Below are 23,506 nucleotides of genomic sequence, written 5' to 3' on the forward strand. Positions count from 1 at the left end.
CAGTTTATAATCAACTCATAGCATATGAAATCTTCCCTTGTTCTGCAGCCTTCTCAACACTTGATATTTTCTGCCCTTTTTTTTTCCATTTTAATAATTCTGATAGGTATAGTTGCATTGCATTGTGGTTTTAATTTGCATCACCTTGAGACTGATGAGGTTAAACACATTTCATGTACTTTTTGGCCATTTTGTAACATTTCTGTTCAAATCTTTTATCCATTTTTCTATTGATAACCCCTTCTTTAGAAAATTATGTAGACCTATATATATGCTTACAGAGTGGAGCATATGAACATGATTTTGATTTTGAACAACTTCTGTTGTTAAGTCCTTGATTGGAGACCATAAAATGGGCTAAAAATGGAATATTCTTGAGGAAGTATACTATCACCTTAGGAATAATATACCTTGGCATGGTGGCTCTTAATCATGGTGTGCGTCAGAATCACTAGTGCAGCAACACCAGAAACACTGATGAATTGTATGATGCAGGGGGCTGCATCTGGAGTTTTAAAAACCTCGGCACAGTTGGATAAGTGTCTGCCTTTGGCTCACGTCATGATCCCAGGGTCCTGGGATCAAGTCCCACACTGGGCTCCTTGCTCAGCAGAGAGCCTGCTTCTCCCTCTCCCTGCTGTTATCCCTGCTTGTGTTCTCTCTTTCTCTGACAAATAAAGTAAGTCTTTTTTAAAAAAAGCTCTACAGATGAATATGATGCCCATCCTACATTGAAAACCACTACTTCAGAGTCAGACTTCTTTTGGCATTTTTGCCAAAGAGAGTTATAGAGAATGGTGATCTTGAAAGGAAAAAACCTCTTAGTTTCAGTTTCTAGCTTACTTCAAGGTTTTGCTTAAAAATTTCTTAATTACAGGTAAACATTTTTGGCTATTAAGTCATAATCTTGACATTAATATCTGAATGGAAATTTTAAATATTTTTAAACTCTTTTTCTTACGGAAAATTCCAAGTAGATACAAAATCAAATAGAAGAGTATAATGAAGCCATGGTACCCAATACCTAGCTTCTATGATTATCAACACATGGCCCATCTTGTTTGATTCATTTCCATGTACACACCCTCCCCACCCCTGGATTTTAAAGCAAATCCAGATATGTTATGTCATCTACAAATATTCAATACATAATCTCTAAAAAATAAAGTCTTAAAAAAAACCATGATACTCTATATCACACCCCCCCCAAAATGAAATGATTTCTTTATTTCATTAAATAGCCAATCAGTTTCCAATTAAAAAAATGGATGAATGGATAAGGAAGATGTGGTCCATATACACTATGGAGTATTATGTCTCATCAGAAAGGATGAATACCCAACTCTTGTAGCAACATGGACGGGACTGGAAGAGATTATGCTGAGTGAAATAAGTCAAGCAGAGAGAGTCAATTATCATATGGTTTCACTTATTTGTGGAGCATAACAAATAGCATGGAGGACAAGGGGAGTTAGAGAGGAGAAGGGAGTTGAGGGAAATTGGAAGGGGATGTGAACCATGAGAGACTATGGACTGTGAAAAACAATCTGAGGGGTCTGAAGGGGCAGGGGGTGGGAGGTCGGGGGAACCAGGTGGTGGGTATTGGAGAGGGCACGTATTGCATGGAGCACTGGCTGTGGTGCAAAAACAATGAATACTGTTATGCTGAAAATAAATTTAAAAAATTAAAAAAAATTAAAAAAAATTTTTTTTACTGTTTATTTTTTGAAGCACGATCCAAATGAGATCCATATATTTGCTAGTAACACATCTTTTGAGCCCCTCTCTTAAGATAGGGCTTCCTTCCCTCTCTTCTCCATTCATCGTTGTTGAAAAAGAAACCAGATTGGTTGTCTTGTTAGAGTTTCTCACAGTCTGGATTTTGCATTTTTACTGTATTGTTCATACTGTTGTGTATAGTTGTAGGTTGTTTCCACTTTCCATAAAGAAGAGTTTAGCCTGTTTCCACTTTCCATAAAGAAGAGTTTAGCCTTATGAATCACTTGGTATCTGCCTGTCCGTATGTTGACATCTCCTCAGTTTTTTTGGTCACCTGAAGCTCATTCTATAGTCGTGTGTTTGTGGATGCATTATTCTCATATTCACAAGAGCCTATTGGGTTACAGAGGTCAGTTTGGCTGTATATAAAATCCATATTTACACTGTTTTCTTTGATTACCTTACATATCACTCTATCATCTTTTGGCAAAAAGCATTGTTGTCCTTAATTGTCCTTACAAAACCTGGCTGATCAAACTTTTTTTTCTTTTTCTTTAAAGGGTTGATTGTCGTAGATGCACAGGCTACTCTTAAATATGTAGTTTCAAGCTGTCTTTTTTTATTTTAGGAGAGTTCTCTTGAGTTATTTTTTATATTCTATAGTATTGCTTTGGTTTTCTTCTTTAGGGGCTGCCTTTATAGGTATATCTTTGTTAATTTCTGTCTATCGCTTTTTAAGAAATTAACTTTATCTCTTTTCTTTAAAATAACTGTTATTGGGGCACGCGGGTGGCTCAGTGAGTTAAAGCCTCTGCCTTCGGCTCAGGTCATGATACCAGGGTCCTGGGATCCAGCCCTGCATTGGGCTCCCTGCTCAGCAGAAGGCTTGCTTCTCCCTCTTCCATTCCCCCTGCTTATTTTCCCTCTCTTGCTTTCTCTCTCAAATAAATGAATAAAATCTTTTTTAAAAACCTGTTATTGAGATGTAATTTGGATACTATAAATTCATCCTTTTAAATTGTACAGTTCTTAGATTCACAGAGATATGCACTATCATCACTGTCTTATTTTAGAACATTTTCAAATTTTGGAAAGGTACCTTAAATCTGTTAGCAGTCACTCCTCCTTTCCCTTCACCCAGCTCCTGGAAATGACCTACTTTCAATTTCTGCAGAACTTCCCATTATAGACATTTCATGGCATCACAATATGTGACTGGCTTCTTTCACGTCACATATTTTCAAAGTTCATCCATGTGTGGCATATATCAGTACTTCATTCCTTTTTTGGACAAATACTGTCCCATTGTATGGATATACCACTTTTACCATTCATTAGTTATCAAGTGTTTAAGTGGTTTCCATTTGGGGCTATTGTGAATGCTGCTGTGAACACTCATGTATATTTTTGTTGTGTTTGTTGAGCTACTTCCATATCTTGGCTATTGTATATATGCTGCTATAAACCTAGGGGTGCATATATCCCTTTGAATTAGTGTTTTTGTATTCTTTGGGTAATAACCAGTAGTGCCATTGCTGGGTCATAGGGTTACCTTTGTTTTTAACTTTCTAAAGAACCTTCATACCATTTTCCACAGTGGCTGTGCCAGTTTGCATTCCTGCCAACAGTGCAAGAGGGTTCCTTTTTCTCCATATCCTCACCAACACTGGTTTCTTGTGTTATTGATAAGAGCCATTCTGACAGGTCTGAGGTGATATCTCCTTGTAGGGTTTTTTGTGGGGTTTGTTTGTTTGTTTGTTTGTTTGTTTTTAAGATTTTATTCATTTGGGGCGCCTGGGTGGCTCAGCAGGTTAAGTCTCTGCCTTCAGCCCAGGTCATGATCTCAGGGTCCTGGGATCAAGCCCCGCATCCAGTTCTCTGCTCAGCGGGGAGCCTGCTTCTCCCTCTCTCTTTGCCTGCCTCTCTGCTTGCTTGTGATCCCTGTCTGTCAAATAAATAAAATATTAAAAAAAAAGATTTTATTCATTCATTTGAAGGACAGAACACAGACAGAGAGAGGGGTACAGGGAAAGGGACAAGCAGACCCCCCACTGAGTGAGGAGCCCCATGTGGGGCCAGTTCCAGGATCCTGAGATCACGATCCAAGCTGAAGTCAACCGCCTAACTGACTGAGCCACCCAGAGGGTCCTCATTGTAGCTTTTGATTTGTATTTCCCTGATGATAGATCATGATAAGCATCTTTTCATGTATCTGTTAGCCATCTGGACATCTTTTTGGGTGTTGAGTTGTATAAGTTCTTTATATATTTTGGATACTAACCCTTTATCAGATATGTCGTTTGCAAATATTGTCTTCCATTCCATAGGCTGCCTTTTAGTTTGGTTGATTGTTTCCTTCACTGTTTGGAAGATTTTTATTTTGATGTAGTTCCAATAGTTTATTTTTACTTTTGTTTCCCTTGCCTCAGGAGACATACCTAGAAAAAATGTTCCTACACCTGACGTCAGAGAAGTTACTGCCTGTGTTCTCTTCTAGGATTTTTATGGTTTCAGGTCTCACATTTAGGTTTTTAATCCACTGTGAGTTTATTTTTGTGTATGGCGTGAGAAAGTGGTCCGGTTTCATTCTTTTGCATGTATCTGACCAGTTTTCCTAATGCCATTTGTTGAAGAGACTTTTTTACATTGGATATTCTTTCCTGCTTTGTTGAAGATTAATTGGCCATATAGTTGTGGGTTTATTTTGGATTTGTTATTTCATTTATCTCTGTGTCTATTTTTGTGCCAGTATCATGCTGTTTTGGTGACTGTAGCTTTATAATATAATTTGAAGTCTGGAATGGTGATATCTCCAGCTTTGCTTTTCTTTCTCAAAATATCTTTGGGTATTTGGGCTCTTTTGTGGTTCCATATAAATTTTACAATTGTCTATTCTAGTTCTGTGGAAAGTGCTGTTGATATTTTGATAGGGATTGCATTGAATATGTAGATTACTTTGGTTAATTGTAGACATTTTTAACAGTATTTGCTCTTCCAATCTGTTGAGCATGGAATGTCTTTCCATTTCTTTGTGTCATCTTTGGTTTCTTTCATCAGTGTTTTATAGTTTTGGGGGTACAGGTTGTTTACCTCTTTGGTTAAGTTTATTCCGGGTATCTTACTATTTTTGGTGCAATTATAAATGAAAGTATTGTCTTAATTTCTCTTTGTGCTGCTTCATTGTTGATATATAAAAATACAGCAGATTTCTGTACATCAATTTTGTATCCTGTGAATTTACTGATTTTTTAAAAATCAGCACTTCTTGCTGTTTTGGGGGGTTTTCTGTATCATGTCATCTGCAAATAGTGAAAGTTTTACTTTTCCCTGGCCTATTTGGATGTCTGTTATTTCTCTTTGTTGTCAGATTGCTTTGGCTAGGACTTCCAGTACATTTTAAGTTACTTTTTGTGTCTGGTATGAGGAAGGAGGGGTCCTTCTTCATTCTTGTGCATGTGCAAATCCATCTTGTCTACCATTTTCCATTTAACTGTCATGACAGCCATTATTGAAGGTCTGCCACAATAACTTTGTGTGGGATTTGACCCAAATCCTTTTTTGTCACTTATTCTCTACTAGTGAAATTAGTTTTTCCTCTACTTTTAGGAGGGTGGGAATGGGCATAGGATAGCTTTTCTAGTTTAGGCTAAAGATTTCTCTTCTGTGTTTTTTGCAAAGTAAATACTTATCTCTCTCAGGCTTGTACTTTCTGAGATGTGCCTTTTCTGTTCTCTCCACCAGTTTTATCTGAGCCTTCTCTTTCCCTTTGTCCTTGCTGTGCTATATTCTACAAAGCTGATTCTACTCCTCACAGTTTCTCTTTGGTGAGACTTTGTCCTGAAAGGGAGCTTTGGTTTTTTAATTTTGAGAGTTTATAGAACTCAGACTGCACCATTAGGCCTTACTTATATCACGTTGGAGTCTGCTTGCACTTATTTATAAATAGAATTACATTGAACTCCCAGTTTCTGCTGCTGTTCTCAGACTCAGCATGTTCCCTGACACTGCCCAGTGAGTATCTGCTGTCAACTATGAGGCTCTTCTGTTCTGCTTTCTGGCTGTCAGAAGCCCGAGGCCTTTCCACACTTCTTCCTGCACACAGATGTTTGTACTACAGAAGCCTTGTTATTGGTAGAAGTTTGTTTCTACTTATTTTTTTAAATGATTTTTTTTTTAAGATTTTATTTATTTATTTGTAAGAGAGAGATCACAAGTAGGCAGAGAAGCAGGCAGAGAGAGGGAGAGAGGAGGAAGCAGGCTCCCTTCTGAGCAGAGAGCCCAATGCAGGGCTCCATCCCAGGACCCTGGGATCATGACCTGAGCCGAGGACAGAGGCTTTAACCCACTGAGCCACCCAGGTGCCCCAGTTTCTTTCTACTTATATTTGGAGCTTTGTCTCCTGATTTTGTTGTGCATATTGTCTTTGAATCTTTGGTTTTGCTATCTTCATTGCTTTGTTTGGGTTTATGGGGAGTGTTAGAAGAATTCAAAAAGTGAACTGCCGTTGCTGTCATCCTCCCAGAGACTTCTCTTGGGCAAATGTTTCTGAAGCATATTCTGTTCCTTTTTTAAAACAGTGTAGTGTCTAGAAGTTAAAAAGAAACTGCAATACAATAGTCAGTCTCAGTTCACAACTCCAGGTAAGTCTATAGTGAAACAAGTAAGAGGAACGTTTTCTAGGCTGAGTTAAATATCATAAAATGTTATCCATACCTATTGAATGTATGTTGTATTTTGACTATGCTAAGAATCAACTTTTTCCTTTCAGAATAACAAGCCTTTGTACTCATTTGAAGATAATTCAGACTATGTTTATGATGTTATGTGGTCACCCACCCACCCAGCCCTGTTTGCTTGTGTGGATGGCATGGGGAGGCTGGATTTGTGGAATCTCAATAATGATACAGAGGTGAGCAGGAAAATAACAAAAATTGCACTGAAAAAATAGAAAATTGAAGATTTATTGAATAATTTGTGAAATTCCTTTTATCCCAAGGAATGTAAAAGTGCTCAGTGATTGTAGCCTCATCACAAAGAAACCAAATAAGCTTTGTACCCTTAATAATAAACAGCATGCTGTGCAGTACTGAAGGGAGAAATAATGTTGCCAAGAGCACTGGGGCATTTCCTTTTACTTCTGAAAAGCACTATCATGTCTGTAGTGTCCTGGCAAAGTCTCATTTATAAGGCAACGGGGTTATTTTTTACTCGCAGGCTACAAAGCAGATCATTTCAGACTGTTGAAGTATGTTAACCTTAATTCTGAATTTCTAAATTATCTCTTAGCCTTGACAGAATTGTATATCTTCCATAAACATTAGTTTAGCCTGTCTTATTTAAATGAAAGAAAAATTTATTTTTGATGACTTGTTCCATGAATGCTTGAAAACAGAGTGTTATTACTAGAAAATGAATAGAAAAACCACAAAATTTCCTAATTACTATGCTAACATTACTTCCTGGAAATGAAATTTAACTACAGCTATTACTTACTTTTAGATATGTATATTTTAAATGTTCCTTGAATTCTATACTGATATGTGGTGGTAAGAGATCATGCTTTTTAGGAGTTCTGTCAGAAACAGTTATAGAGGATAAAGTCTCTTGGTGCCTTCACCCACATCCCACTCTTTCCCATATTTCTTCATATTTCTGGTGGCAGCCATCCAAATCACTTGAAGTAAAATAGTTGGATATACAGGCCAAGGAAGTTATATATTAGAAATGTAAGAGTAGTTAAGTGTGCCAGCTCCTGGTTTAGTATTTTGAGGAGGAATATTCAGATACTTCTAGGAGAAAGAGTATCTGACTAGATGGTTGGGATTAATTATACTTTTATAGTTACCTAAAATGGTACCAATTGTATTTTTTCAGTTTGGATTTTGGTGTTTGAGATTTGGGGTTATACTTAAATGTGGGTCTTTCCTATAATCCTTAACTCAAAAAATATATCTAAATTACAGTTCTTCGAACAGTTTTGGCATTCTAGGAGTTAAAATAGTCATCTGGGGATGACTAGTGTCAATTAAAAGAATTATTTTTAATCAGGTTTCAAAAATTTTTTCGTGCTTCCAGTCTGAGTCAGACATTGACTGTTTGTTCTGGGTGTGACAAATAAATCTCTTTTTCCTCAGCATAAGAGAAGTACAGGGAGATTCCGGGGCCGGTGGCGGGGGGTGGTGGTGTGCCATTGTCTTGGTGCTATCATCCTACCCTGTTCTAGACAGCTGATGGGAACAAGAGCTTTGGCAAGACCCAAACTGCACCTTCAGTATGAACTCTTTCTAGGAACTGTGGATCAAATCACAGGTTTCAGCTGACAGAGTCACAAGCTACAAAAGTAATTTCTGTCCTCTAAAATTGAACCATAATCTGTTTATGAGGGCTTTTGAAATGTTTTTTAAAATGGGATTTTGTCCATCTGTTTTCAAACAGCTTGATTTCTTAAAAAAAGTTAAAATAACAACAAAGAATCCTTTATTAAGGAGAAGATCTTTCAAAATGATGTGTGTATCCAGTCATGTGAGAATTTCTTATATAAGAACTTAAGTTATTTTCCCAAACCATTTTCAAGGATTGACTGTAATGTCATTCATAATGTATCACTGAACAGGAAGAAAGTTGGGAAAATTCTTCATCTATTTTCATCTTTGTTTTAAAAAATGTAGCCCGATTGGAAGAAAGAAGAGTTACTGTTTTACATGTTTATAGAAATCTTGATGAAACTTTTAACTGCACTATATTTTAAATGACTTCAGGTGCCAACTGCCAGCATTTCTGTGGAGGGTAATCCTGCTCTTAATCGTGTAAGATGGACCCATTCTGGAAGAGAGATTGCTGTGGGTGATTCTGAAGGACAGATTGTCATATATGATGTGGGAGAGGTATGGGGCTCACTGCCTATAATTTTGATACATCTGTTTGCTTTCAGGGCATTGTGGTTATGGTATCTTTGTGGCTAAAACTAGTCTTCAAGGTTCATAAGTTGTATAAACCATATGGTTGTAAAGATAAAACTTTTTTCACAACAGAAGCAACTCTTAAGATTAATTTTCTTTCTAAATTGGATGTTCTGTGTCCCCACACAACAGATTTTGAGGATAATATCATATATTGGAAGTACCTTATTTCTTGAAGCATACATTACTAGAGATTAGAAACTTTTCAGGAAGAAGAAATTTGGAGTTACAGTTGAATTATAGACTCTGCATTATGGACTTAAGGACTTTACAGATTTAGGTTCTTATTTTTCTATATGTTTAGATTTGCTTGGGCCAGGTAGTAGAAATCAAAAGTAGTATCTTTGAGAGTTATTTGATGACTGTGTGAAATGTGAGTCTTGACTTCTGAACCTTGTTGGAAAGCCATTATCATTGAATCCAGCAGGATGAGTTGCATCTTTGTGTCATCTTTAGTATTTGGGTTGGCTATACACGATATTCAGGAGTGATTTCCTTCTTTTTAGCCCTGGCTAAAAGAAGCCTTAGTCACTGTTTTTTTTGCTATGCCTTATGAGTCCCCATCCCCTCTGGACTCCCTGTGGCCTCTAGTAATTGGATCTGGAGGGAGGTAGATTGAATCATTTAGAATAGCCAATTGAACTGTCCACACAGATGGAATTGCTCTATATCTGCACTGTCTAATCCAGTAGTCACTAGCCACATATGGCTATCAAACACTTAAAATGTGGCTAGCACAACGAAAGAACTGAATTTTAAATTTTATTTCAAGTAATTTAAGTGTGAACAGTCACATGTGTCTGGTAGTTACCATATTGGATATGACTAATCTAATCTAATCTAATATGGTAGATTAAGAAGCAGGCACATTCGTTTGCTATACTCAGTGGTTTGTGCTTTAATTCGGCAGTGTTGAGATTTCTCCAATATTATGATAACAATTATCAAAAAGTTTTAGTCATTGGATGCTTCAGGGAGACAAAAACATCATGAGCCTCTTTTCTCCTTTAGCTATTTGTAAATCACTAAAGTGGTAAAACATAATGTACCTTCTGATGAAGGGATTAAGATACTGAAAATGGTTATCTTATGCACCAAACAAAAATAAGAAACCAGCCCTTTGAAGCATGCTTCAAAAACTTTCATATTTGGAATAGTGCAAGAAGTAAAAAATTTTAAGGAATTCTACCCCACCAGCAAAATCCATGAAATAGTGGATAGGAGTCATATTTGCAGAGTGTCATTGTTATTTTCTCTTGTACTGATGGTGGTAACAGCAAAAGTGTTTCTGAGACTGTCACAACACACATCCCAAACATCATCTTTTGTTTTGAAATGTATTGTAAAGCATTGTTACAGTCTCTGTAATTATGGAAAGACCATTTATGTCAATTACTACTTTTTAATGGAAAAATTATTTGAAAACAAACTGAAATACTGGGTAAGATGATCTTTTATCTCAGCGTACATAAAACATTGTCTTTCTTTTAACAGCAGATTGCTGTCCCCCGAAATGATGAATGGGCACGGTTCGGCCGAACACTCGCAGAAATTAATGCAAACAGAGCTGATGCAGAGGAGGAAGCAGCTACCCGAATACCTGCTTAGCTCCTGAAAGGGGGATATTGTAGCCTTAGCAGGTTTGGGGAAGTCCCTAAGTAGAACCTAAGACTATTTGCATGTTTCTGTCTAAATGTTCATTAAAAGGAAATTTCGTGGATTTAACCATGGATTTAACGGAGCAAGTAAATTATAGTGTCCCTTTTTATATAACATGCATCTTGTTTTGGATTTGTGTCATTTTTAATACAGCCGATTAACTTTACAGATTGCAGCCTTTTCTGAATTCTTATACACAAGTGTATATTTGGTATTAGTTATTCTTCTGAATTCTTTTCAACGTGTAACACTATATTCAAGTTATTTCTAAAGTACAGATTAAATCAGTTCTGCATATTTTTAAATAATCACAGTTCCCTGTTACACTGATACTGTCCTCACTAACCATAATATGTAAGAATAATGTTTATTCTTAACCGTAGCATGCATACATTTACCCAAGCTCCATTCTAATATCCCTTTTCTTCTTTATAATTCATGTGATCACTATTAAATAAAAACAAATATGCTTTAACTTTTCAGATTTTCATTTTGATTTAGCCTTGCAATTTTAATTTTCCCATCCCTTTTATAAAGTGTCTTTTTTTACGTATCTTTCTTTAAGCTCTCATTGTAAGTGGCCACCTCAAATCTCGTCAAGTTTTGTGTCTTAAATATGCCATACATTATAATGTAGATCTCTTGATGAAATTGTGAACTGATGTTTCCTGTCAGTGAAAAAATTTATCCTGGGTTAACTTTTGCTTTACTCCCTAATTTACTTTCCATCTGAGATGTAGTTCTTCTAAAGAATAAACAGAAAGCTGCCTATTATTTTCATTGATTGAGATTATTATGTATGTGAGCTCTCTGAAACTAAAACCTCCTGAGAGAAATTGATTTCATGGTTGCAGTAGTAGCTATGAAGGAAGTGTTCAAATGAACTTTGTCATTGAATCAACTCCACATCTTGAGATCTGTTACCACACAACCTTGTATAAGCAAGTCTGAAAGGTGAGTGAAAAAATCTAAGAATTAATGTTGAAATCAACCTATTTCAGAATTAGAGGAAAGCATTATGATCAGATCTTTATTTTATCCACTTTAATTAAATTGTCTATTTCCTTGATCCTAACCACTTATCCTTCTAAAATTTAACTGTTTATTCAACAGAACATGAGCTAGGAAGGAAGAATAGATAAAGAATTTGAACGTTTTTGTGGTTGTTTTATAATTCTAACAAAGATCTGTTAAAAATAAATTTCCAAATAATAAAATTTCCAAACTATGAGTATTGTGTAATGTAAAATAATTGACTAGGAATACTAGACCCAACTTAGTTCTAGCTCTGGCACTCACGAGAAGTGTGATTTTAGCCAAGTGTTTCAATCTGTTTGTGCCTCATTCTTTTTATCCAGGAATTAAGTTTGGTTAGACCACTGTTAAATTTCCTTCCGACTCTAAAATTTTATATTGATTTTATTTACTTCAGGCAATTCTCCATTTTTATATATTCAGTTTTCACAAATTAGCACCCCATAATTGCCTATTATTTTTTATAAGTTTTTTATATTAGTAGGCAAGTAACTAAAGTTAGCTCATGGTAGCATTGTCTATGAGTCAGAAGTTTGATTTCAGTCTATGGCCATACCACCCTGAATGCACTGGATCTCATCTGATCTCAGAAGCTAAGCAGGGTCAGGCCTGGTTAGTACTTGGATGGGAGAAGTTTGATTTCAGCGGTCACACTTTTTGTTTTTGTTTTTAAAGATTTTATTTGAAAGAGAGTGAGAACTAGAGAGAGAGAGAGAGAACACACACAGAGGAGAGAGAGAAGCAGACTCCTCGCTGAGCAGAGAGCCCCACGTGGGGCTCAATCCCAGGACCCCTGAATCATGACCTTAACCCAGGCAGACGCTTAACTGACTATACCACCCAGGCAAGCCGGTTATTACATTTTTGCTATCAGTTTGTAAAAAGGACTAGGAAAAGGGAAAAGATCATTATAACTAAGGTTGGAAATCAAGAGATTTGGCAAATTGGATGCTCATTGGATTAAAATTGATATGTTTGATTGTGAAAGAATAAAATTGGTAAGTAAAATACTTAGCACCAGAATTTTTGCTTTTGAGGAATAACTTCTCTACTGCCCCACCCCAGCCCCCAAATGTGATGTGGACCTTTGCCCATATAACTTAACTGTACATTTTTAGGAACACATAAATTTAATGTGAGTAACTGCCTTTTTTTCTTTTAAGATTTTATTTATTTATTTGACAGAGACACAGTAAGAGAGGGAACACAAGGGGAGGGAGAAGGAGAAGCAGGCTTCCCGCTGAGCAGGGAGCCCAACGTGGGGCTGAATCCTAGAACCCCAGGATCATGACCTGAGCCAAAGGCAGATGTTTAACTGACTGAGCCATCTAGATGCCCAAGTAACTGCCTTTTGAGTATATGATAGGGCAAAAAGGAAGAACAAAGACTGTCAATATTGATGTAAAATCTTCTGACAAATCAAGCTGACTAGAAAAGTGTAGCACAGCTTTTTACTCTTTTATGAATGAAAACCTTGAAATTTTCAAAAACACCCAGTTACGGAAATTACACCTCATTTGTTACCTGTTACACTTTTTTTGCTGAGTGGGAAACAAGCCATAGCTTTCAGGCTAATTTACTTTATTTATTGTTTTATAACAATAAAGGATGATGTTACTGTCTTTTAAATGAGAAAGATTATTGGTTATTCTTATTTGTGTTGAGGAAGAATACTCAATTTTCAAATACCTAATTAGCTTACACTAAGTCTCAGAAATAATTTTTTTAAAGATTTTATTTATTTGACAGAGATCACAAGTAGGCAGAGAGGCAGGTGGGGGAGGGGGGTGGTAAGGAGGCTCCCCGCCAAGCAGAGAGCCCAATGCGGGGCTTAATCCCACAACCCCGAGATAGTGACCTAAGCCGGAGGCAGAGGCCCAACCCACTGAGCCACCCAGGTGCCCTTTAGAAAAAATTTTTGGTATAATTAAAGCAAAAAAAACCCCAAAAAACAACCCAAAAAAACCCACAAAAATTCATTGGTAGAGTCTTTCTTTGTGCTTATAGATTCAATTCCCTACAAAGTTTAGAAAATCTCTAGATACAATATATTGTTTCAGTAATGCTGACATACTGCACCTTGAAGGAATGGATGACTTAAAATTAGGGTGGAAGGAACTAAAGGAAAGTAGTATTAGGAGTGATCCTAGTCTTACAATATTGTAAGAATATTGATTCATTCTGTTTTGTACTAGTACTGAATAAACAGACTATAATCCTTTGCCTCTTGAACCACATGGAAAGGAAGGGCTTGAATGAGTGAAAAAAAATCTGATATGAAGCATGTGATTTCTCATCTTCCCATTCTATTGGACAATGCATTTTTAAATCTTTTCCACAGTCCTGATACTTCAACATTGGTACTGCCGTGTTTTCTAAATAGGGAAAGCTCTATAATATATTGGAGAGAATGCATCTCCAGTTAGCTCCAGCTGCTCCATGGTTGTGAGAACTGAGTCGTTTCAAACATGACACAGCATCCAAGGTGGTGGTGTCATTAGCGTCATGCCTGAATCTTAGGCATAAGTCTAGGGTAAAAAACCATTAGCTTTGCCTCATTTGATAATTTAGTGATGAGATTCCCATTTGATTTTTTTTTTCCCCAGTCTACATAGAACAAGACCGGAGTTCTTGCTTTCCTGCTATAATCTTGCTGATTGATAATAATGTCTTACAGTTTTGCAATAATGTCTTACAGGTATGGGAAAAAGACTTGGGGTTCTTTTTGACTTATTAAAAAGTGCTGGGAGGGGCGCCTGGGTGGCTCAGTGGGTTAAGCCGCTGCCTTCGGCTCAGGTCATGATCTCAGGGTCCTGGGATCGAGTCCCGCGTCGGGCTCTCTGCTCAGCAGGGAGCCTGCTTCCCTCTCTCTCTCTCTGCCTGCCTCTCCGACTACTTGTGATTTCTGTCGAATAAATAAATAAAAATCTTTGAAAAAAAAAAAAGTGCTGGGAAATTATTAAAGATCTGGTGTACAGATTCTGGGAGCTTCTAGTGCTACCAAAGAATTAGAAAGTTGCCTCAAAGATAAGAATAAAAGAACACCTACGTTCAATATATGTTTTGAATTCAGGGATTACAATTAAGAACATTAATCTATCTGAGGCACCTGGGTGGCTCAGTGGGTTAAGCCTCTGCCTTCGGCTCAGGTCATGATCTCAGGGTCCTGGGATCAAGCCTCGCATCAGGCTCTCTGCTCAGCAGGGAGCCTGCTTCCCCCTCTCTCTTTGCCTGCCTCTCTGCCTACTTGAGATCTTTCTCTCTGTCAAATAAATAAAATCTTAAAAAAAAAAAAATTAATCGATCTCTTTAATCTTAACTGCCCCCAAAAGTTTCTAATTTGCTTATACTTAGTATGTTGTTTTTAAAATCCTTTTCATATAAAACAAGCACATTAAAAAAAAAAAAAAAAAAAGATGCTACAGTCCTAACTCAGAATGCCAACTGGAAGACTTTGAATAGTCATCACGTTGCAATGCTTTTCTCAATAGGCCAATGTTCCTGGCTATTTTGTTGGACTCCAGGTGTACGGATTCATTCTGCCCGTTCGTGTTTGCAATTCCCCAACTTCTTAAAGTTCAAATGGATTTTAGATTTTTAAGATTTCAATATATAGTTTCTAACCACTGATAGTTTCAACATAGCCAATCAGCCATCTTTTACAAACTTTTCTAAAATTACAGTATTTTGTGTTGTTAGTTTCATAGCAGGAATCTCCGTTTTGGCTTCTTAATATTCCATTACCAGTTCCCAGAGGATGGAACAGCTTGTACTCAGGTAGGCTTTCAGAAAGGTCTGTTTCACTTTGTGAGGTCATTTATTCAGGTCTCTGGTAATGTGTTATCATGCCTGTCTTTTAATGTACTTGATTTGGTCAGAAAGCTGTGGGGCAGTGATTGTGTATGGTATAGAACCCACCTATGTGGTGCTGAACATGCAGAGACCTGCCTCTGGGGACTTCGGAAATCAGGTATACCACCATCAATAAGGCTTTGATGGCAAGTAATCTTATCTTTTGTGAATTTTTGTACTAGGTTTTTAAAGTTTTTTCTGAACAAAGAAATAGAACTGCTTTGGAACAAAATCTCTAATGCTGAAGTGTGGCTGGTATGTGAGAAAAAGAACACTGGGCCCAAAAGACCCAAATTCTATTCCTGATACCACCATTACCAGTAATGTCACCTGGGACAAGGGTCAGTATTCTCATGTGTTAAGTGAGGAAAATGTTCACTTCCTCTGAAAATTATAGGAGATACAGTGTAAGTGAACGGTGTGTGTGAAAACTTGTAAATTATAAAGTACCATCCAAATAAGGGATTGTATTTCTTAATTTTTTTTAAGAACACAAAAATGAAGAGAGACCATTTTGTGTAGCACTTGTGCAATGTAATAAGTGCACATCTCCCAAGGATTTAAGTGGCTTGGTGTTCAAGAAAATCTTTTTCTTAATTCTAAGACCTCACAGCATAATTTAACCCTCAGATGCTTAGGGGTAGCAGTGAACTGAGGGATATAAATTGCTCTTAATCAGTGATACTTTTCCTGGGAATGTTTTATTACATTCTATGATAAAATTACAAATTATGAAAATAGAAAAAAATGGCCCACTCTGAATTTCCAGCCTGTACTCAGCTGTTGCTCTTATGTTACTTACATATAACATGGGTTGTGATATCTAGAGTCTTAGAAAAGAGCACATGGAACCCCTTTTTCAAGTTAGTGAGAAAACAAACTTGGTTCATGACTATCCAGTTAGATGTTAGCAGAACTGGAATCCATCACTTCCACAAAAATCTAGAGAACAGCATTAATCAGCTATTATAACTTATATAGTACCGTCCCTTCTTCCCTGAGCTTAGGCCCCTTGAAAATAACTTGTGTTCATTGTGGGAGGATGATCACTTAGAAGGGGGAGCTTCAGTCCTGATGACCTGTGTGTGGCTGTTGGGCTTAGAGGAAGCCCTCATATTAGTCCCACAGGAATAGCTTTTGTATAGCTCACATCTGGATTGGCAGATCTCTGCTATCTCATATCCAATATGTGATTCTGAAATAAGTTAAAACCTGACTTATCAATGAACACCAATTGAGCAAGAACCATAGTAAAATGACTAGGTCCTTCCTAATGGGCCTCATTTCTATAATGTTTTTGATACAGTCCTGAATTTGTCACTACATTAGATGGCTTTGGAGGATCTTTAGTTTTCCAAAGGCAAGAGAAATGACTTTAGCCCTCCTGAAACTCAGGAGCTACTTGAGTAGAATTGGTATCTATTGAGAAAAAGGACTTTTATATTTCGTGTTGAAAATCAGACCAGGAGAACAGTGTGACTCATAGAAGACTGCCCTGCGTTTTCTTGTTCTTCTCTCTCAACCTTCATCCACATGATTGTAAAATGAATGCTTCAGTGATAATAGTGTAACAAGAGAGTAATTGGAATAATACCTCCACATAAATCCAGAGTCCAAAAAAGGCTATCACTGACTATCAGGATGTCTGTCGTACCTGAGTTGGAATTCTGTCAACTGATAGGAAAGAATTGACTACTGAATTCTGATATTTGGTGGGGAAGCTCCTTCAAAACACAGTGGTCCTGAGATTTGTATTTCTAATACAGAGTCTTGGACTTGGAGTCAACTTGTGTTGAAACTCAGTTAACCGTAACTCTGAGCAAATGGTTTCACCTAAGCTTATTTCCTCATCTACTGCTTCACAGGGCTGTTACGGAATTAAACCAGAATCTGTGTGAAAATGAAGAATTATCAAATATGAGGCATTGCTGTTATGGGAGGTGATGAGTAAGTAACACTCAGCAGGTCAACTGCTCTTCAGTAGTTCTTATAAGGTTATAGGCTTTATCTCTTGGCTGTTAGAGGCTAAAAACCAGCGCCTAAAATTCTGAGATCTCTGCTTTACCACACATGGCTTTCTGGCTTGCCCAGTTAGGATTCCCTTCTTTCTTTCCCCTCCCACTTCCTCTATTGACAAGAGACCATAAAACCTGTAAGAAGTAAGTTTCAAAGAGATGTAACTGGGAACGTGACTTTCAAAGATCTCACATGAGCACTTCATCCTTAATGGAAATCTTTCCAATGTATCTTTTGTTTCCAAAGTTTCCTCTGCCTTATAAAGAGCTGGCCTTTGTATATTCTGACCGTGTAGTATTAATAACCGGGTAGCATTTATTGAATACTTGCTAAATGATTATATATGACTCACATATCTTATTTATCCTAGCTTCCCTATAATGTGGGAACTATTATAAAAGATTACTAATTATAACTATTATAAAGGATTACTAATTTACAAAAGCAGAAACTAATTTGAACCAATTTCTGTGGGCCTGATTTGTAGCCAGTTTCCATGGTATAAATGCTCTTACAGGGCCAATAGCAGACGACCAATGTGATGTCACTGAACATGGAATTAGGAAGATACACATATAACGGGCTTTCATTCATCTGGTACAAGCCAGGTCCAGCATATCACTGGGCCTGGGGACATTAAGTGACTCACAATCTATGAACTAAACCAAAACAGTCTAATTTTTTTTTAATTTTAATTTCACTTTTTTCAGGGTTCCAAAATTCATTGTTTATGTACCACACCTGATTTTAGAGCTGTATTCTTAAACGTTATACTACACTGCCTTTATGATCTTAGCCAGTACACAAGTCAGTTTTTTATCAGATACTCCTATGGCTACATGCCTGAAAGACCATAGAAGAACACTGTAAGAGAGCAATTAAGGCTCTGGGAACCTACAAAGTAAGTTTCCATTGGCTGAAGATGATGGCGGTAGCTGTAACTTAACCACAACTGAGCAGGCCCCCTTGTAGCCTCTCTGTTAGCAAGGGCTGTACCTGAAACCCATTTATCAATCATTGCTTTTCTCCTTCCTAGACCCTCTCCTAACATTTGCAGGCCTTGAAGCAGTAGGTCAAAAGATTTCACTGTTATAAAAACAAGCTATTGTGTTCATAGGGGCACCTGGGTGGCTCAGTGGGTTAAGCCTCTGCCTTCAGCTCAGGTCATGATCTCAGCGTCCTGGTATCGAGCCCCACATTGGGCTCTCTGCTCAGCAGGGAGCCTGCTTCCCCCCCTTCTCTCTGCCTACTTGTGATCTCTCTCTGTCAAATAAATAAAAATACGTACATAGCATGTACATATAGCTTGGATTTGAGAATTTTCAGGATTCCATGTCAAAATGTAGCAGCCAGAGGAGAACCACCCCACAGCCCATCCCTCTCCTCCTCTTCCACCTGTTCTGTGAATGACAGGCCTCAAAGGAACTTTTGTGGTTCTTCAGCCTACGTGCTTAAATTCTGAACCCCTGGCAAATAGCCACCTCTTGGCCTCCATTTAGGTTTAGGGGTGCATTTTAGGGAAGGTGGACCTGGGTGAAGAGGCTCATGGAGACCCTGGAAGCAGAGCTGTTCAGGCAGGAAATTTATCTCAGGTACCTTGAACATAGTCTTTAAAGGAATGAGATGGGCTCCAGGTGGGGATATCCTGTTGGCCCTTTAGTCTGTGCCCTAAGGGCCATAGCTACAGGAGGGCCTAGGCATAGATTCTTTTAAGAGGCCCTCTAAAATGAGGCAGCTAGGCCTTTTCTCCTAACTCAACTGAGTAGTTTGTTGGGTTTTTTTAAAGACGTAATTAAAATATAGTATTGTATAAGTTTAAGGTTTCCAAGGTGTTTGAAATACATAAACAGGTATAGCGTGTGTGTGTGTGTGTGTGTATACACACACTTAGCTAATACCTCTATTAGCTAACATAAATTATGTGACATAATTTTTTGTGGTGGGAACAACTAAGATTTAATCTCTTAGCAACTTTGAAATTTATAATATGGTATTTTCTGTAATCACTATGCTGTGATTTAGATCTCAAAGTCTGTATCCCTAAGTAGTATGTCCCCAATTACCCAACTCCTCAGTCTCTGATAACCACCAATCTATTTTCTGCCCTTTTTTTTTTTTAAGACATTTATTTATTTAGAAAGTGAGCAGGGGGTAAGGGCAGAGAGGGTGAGGGAGAGAGAGTCTCGCCTGGAGCCCCACCCAGGGCTTGATCTCATGAGTTTTACAGTATCACATCTTCTGTTTAAGACTTTAATCCATTTTGAGTTAATTTTTTGAGTGGCATAAGGGGTCCAATTTCACTTTTTTGCATGTAGTTATCTAGTTTTTCCAACACTATTTAACTTCTTTTCCCACTGAGTGTTCTTGGCTCCATTGTCAAATATTAGTTGACTGGGTATGCAAAGGTTGATGTCTGGGCTCTCTTGTCTATGTGTCTGTTTTTATGTCAGTACTGTACTATTTTTTTTTCATTTATTTATTTTCAGCATAACAGTATCATTATTTTTTCACCACACCCAGTGCTCCATGCAATCCGTGCCCTCTATAATACCCACCACCTGGTACCCCGACCTCCCACCCCCCCGCCACTTCAAACCCCTCAGATTGTTTTTCAGAGTCCATAGTCTCTCATGATTCACCTCCCCTTCCAATTTACCCCAACCCCCTTCTCTCTAACTCCCCATGTCCTCCATGCTTTTTGTTATGCTCCACAAATAAGTGAAACCATATGATAATTGACTCTCTCTGCTTGACTTATTTCACTCAGCATAATCTCTTCCAGTCCTGTCCATGTTGCTACAAAAGTTGGGTATTCGTCCTTTCTGATGGAAGCATAATACTCCATAGTGTATATGGACCACATCTTCCTTATCCATTCATCCGTTGAAGGGCATCTTGGTTCTTTCCACAGTTTGGCGACCGTGGCCATTACTGCTATAAACATTGGGATACAGATGGCCCTTCTTTTCACAACATCTGTATCTTTGGGGTAAATACCCAGGAGTGCAATGGCAGGGTCATAGGGAAGTTCTATTTTTAATTTCTTGAGGAATCTCCACACTGTTCTCCAAAGAGGCTGCACCAACTTGCATTCCCACCAACAGTGTAAGAGGATTCCCCTTTCTCCACATCCTCTCCAACACATGTTTCCTGTCTTGCTAATTTTGGCCATTCTAACTGGTGTAAGGTGATATCTCAATGTAGTTTTAATTTGAATCTCCCTGATGGCTAGTGATGATGAACATTTTTTCATGTGTCTGATAGCCATTTGTATGTCTTTATTGGATAAGTGTCTGTCCATACCTTCTGCCCATTTTTTGATATGCTTGTCTGTTTTGTGTGTGTTGAGTTTGAGGAGTTCATTATAAATCCTGGATATCAACCTTTTGTCTGTGCTGTCATTTGCAAATATCTTCTCCCATTCCATGGGTTGCCTCTTTGTTTTCTTGACTCTTTCCTGTACTATTTTAACTATAGCTTTGTAGTATAGTTTGAAATCAAGAAGTGAAAATGCCTCTGATTTATTTCTTTTTTGGGATTGCTTTGGCTAGTTGTGGTCTCGAATTTTAGGATTATTCTATTTCTTGAAAAATGCCATTGGAATTTTGATAGGGTTTTTGTCCAAACTGTACATGGCTTTGGGTAGTATGGACATTTTAACAATATTAATTCTTCTGATCCATGGGCATGGGAGAGCTCTCCATTTGTTTCCAACTTCAGTGCCTTTCATCAAAGTCTTGTGGTTTTCACTGAACAGATCTTTCATGTCCTTGGTTAAATTTATTCCTAAGTATTTTCTGACTGTATGTGTGTGTGTATATATATATATATATATATATATATATATATATATATATATATATATATATATATATATATATATATATATATACTTATACTGCATATACAGCACCTTTACCAGTGTGTTTTCCTGTGTCTTCATGTTGCTGATTAGTGTCTTTTCAGCTTGAAGAACTTTCAGCATTTACCTCAAGGCTGGACTAGTGGTTCCCTCAGTTTTTGTGTGTGGAAATATTTGTCCTTCATACCTGATGTATAACTTTGCCAGATAGTGTATTCTTGGCTGTCAGGTTTTTTCTTTCAACACTTTGATCCCACGCTCTCCTGACCTATAGTTCTGCCAAGAAATCTGCTCATAACCTAACAGGAGTTTCTCTGTAGGTTACAGACTTTTTGCCCTGACTGCTTTTAGGATTCTCTCTTTGATTTTTAACAGTTTTATTATAATGTGTTTTAGAGAAGGTCTTTTCTTTGAGATCTAGGGTGACCTGTAACCTTCATGAACTTATCTAGGGTGACATAATAACCTTCATGTCCAAATCTCTCCCCAGGTTTGGGAAGTTCTTGACCATTATTTCTTTAATGTTCTGCCCCCCTCCTTCTTCCTCTCTTCTCCTCTGGAACCCCAGTTATCTAGTATTTGTTCTTTTGATAGAATCCTATTGATTACGTAGGATTTCTTTATTCTTTTTTATTCTTTTTTTTCTTACTTTGTGTTATTTCAGAATTCCTGTCCTCCAAATCACTTATTTCTTCCATTTGCTTTTATTCTGCTGCAGATTCTGTTGCTTTTTTTTTTTTAATTTTATTTTATTCATGGACTTTTTCAGCTTCAGAATTTCTTTTTGGTTCTTTGTGATTTCTGTCTCTTGGGAAAATAACTCATTTTGCTCATGTATTTTTTTTTCCCTAATTACATTGAATTGTCTGAGTTTTCTTATAGTTCATTGTGTTTCTTCAAAACAGCTATTTTGAATTATCAGAAGATAGCAAAATTCCATGCTTTTGAGAGCATGGTTATTGGAAAATTATTTTCTTTTGATAATGATGTATTTCCTTGACTTTTCATGTTCCTGTACTTTGGCTTGCTCCTTTCACATTTGAAGTAGCTGACGTCTCCTTAAATCTTTACCAGTTGCCTTCAGATAGGGTATACTATTCATTGGTGCTGTTATATTTGGGGTTTTCTCTGCTTTTGTATGGACATACCTGGCTACATACACTTTTTTTGTCCCTCTTGTGGCAGAATTCTTAAGCTTTTGTGGCTTCCCTGGTTCTTACCTCTCACCAGTACCCACCGGAATCCTCTCATTTTCCAGAAGGTGGTGCTATAGCTCAAGTTTGTGGTTTCTCCATAGCACCCCCCCCACCCCCACCCCCCCATCCTGATCTTTCTGATGGTGTTTACTCGACTTCCTGTTGCATGTTACTCCAGCATGCACAGGGAGCTGGCTGCAGGGTCAATGGGGATGTTATTTAGTCCTTGGAGTCTTGGGGGTGCCTGTGGACCCAACACAGTGGAGTGAAACTTGCGTGAATCACATCCAGAGGCTTGTGGGCAGACTTCTGAGTTCCGTGAGCAGGAACTACATTCTTTTGATGCCCTTTAATATTCTTGTTTTTTCCCAGATCACCCTAGCTCCAGTCATAAAGGCCGCTCACCACTGGGGTAGTCAGGCACTTCTTTCCCCCATCGGAGGAGTTACCACTGATGGATAGTTTAGCCCTGTGCAGTGTTGCTTTGTGAAAGTTCCTCTTATAGTCTGCACTGGACCAGATTTGTGTTTTTTGTTCCCATAGTGTCCTGGAATCTCCTCCTGGGAAGTCTGGATTTTTTGTGAATTCTTTGTTATCCATGTATATCCACCTAGGACAGCACTCTCTAGGTCCATCCCTTATTGCAGCAAGAAGGTTTGAGGCAGTTTTGTTGGTTCTGTAGCCTGTAACAAGGTCTGCCTGCCTATTACTGGATGCACAGGTGGGCAAGACTCCTCCCAGGTCTCTTGGCAGATGGTGCTCGTTCCCCCAACTCCCACAACAGTCCTTTGTTCATGGATGGATGTCTAACTCATTGTTAAAAAAAGGAAGACAAAAAGAACATTTTATACAACTATGAACCTGACCAACTGAGTAGTTTTTGAGATCATTCTATTATCCCTAATTTTTCAATGCAAATAAAATCAGTTATCATTAAAACTATTTTAGGATCCCTCATAGTATTCACTGTTTTTAGTATTGAGTGGGGTCTCACAAAACTGTGCAGAAAGCAAAGAGCTGTGGTAGAAAGCTTGTGGTAGAAAGCAAAGAGCTGATACTTTAATAGTCCCTTGTAAACAGTACTTTCTGTGAATAATAATAGTACAACGTATTTTATAACTAGAGGACTGTCCCAGGAGCCACTGTAGCTAGTTCTTTTCAAGGAAATTAACTGAAATAAAAGGCTACAAAAGAGTTTTTGTTCTGTT

General features: G+C 37.7%; 1 protein-coding gene across 8 annotated transcripts in view; it reads left to right on the forward strand.

The window, feature by feature from the left end:
• Positions 1–11,111, forward strand: part of DYNC1I2 (dynein cytoplasmic 1 intermediate chain 2) — a 54,620-nt gene extending 43,509 nt beyond the window's left edge. For 5 of the 8 annotated variants that reach the window (XM_032355934.1, XM_032355938.1, XM_032355937.1 and 2 more), the window contains 3 exons: positions 6,488–6,628; positions 8,478–8,603; positions 10,173–11,111. In XM_032355934.1, coding sequence (XP_032211825.1) covers positions 6,488–6,628; positions 8,478–8,603; positions 10,173–10,286 — 381 coding nt within the window. In that variant the 3' untranslated portion in view covers positions 10,287–11,111. The remainder of the gene's footprint in view (positions 1–6,487; positions 6,629–8,477; positions 8,604–10,172) is intronic. The other 3 variants (XM_032355936.1, XM_032355941.1, XM_032355940.1) reach the window with 1 other exon arrangement.
• The last annotated feature ends 12,395 nt before the right edge of the window (positions 11,112–23,506 follow it).

Source organism: Mustela erminea, chromosome 8, assembly GCF_009829155.1.
Source record: "Mustela erminea isolate mMusErm1 chromosome 8, mMusErm1.Pri, whole genome shotgun sequence".
NCBI classification, from domain to species: domain Eukaryota; kingdom Metazoa; phylum Chordata; class Mammalia; order Carnivora; family Mustelidae; genus Mustela; species Mustela erminea.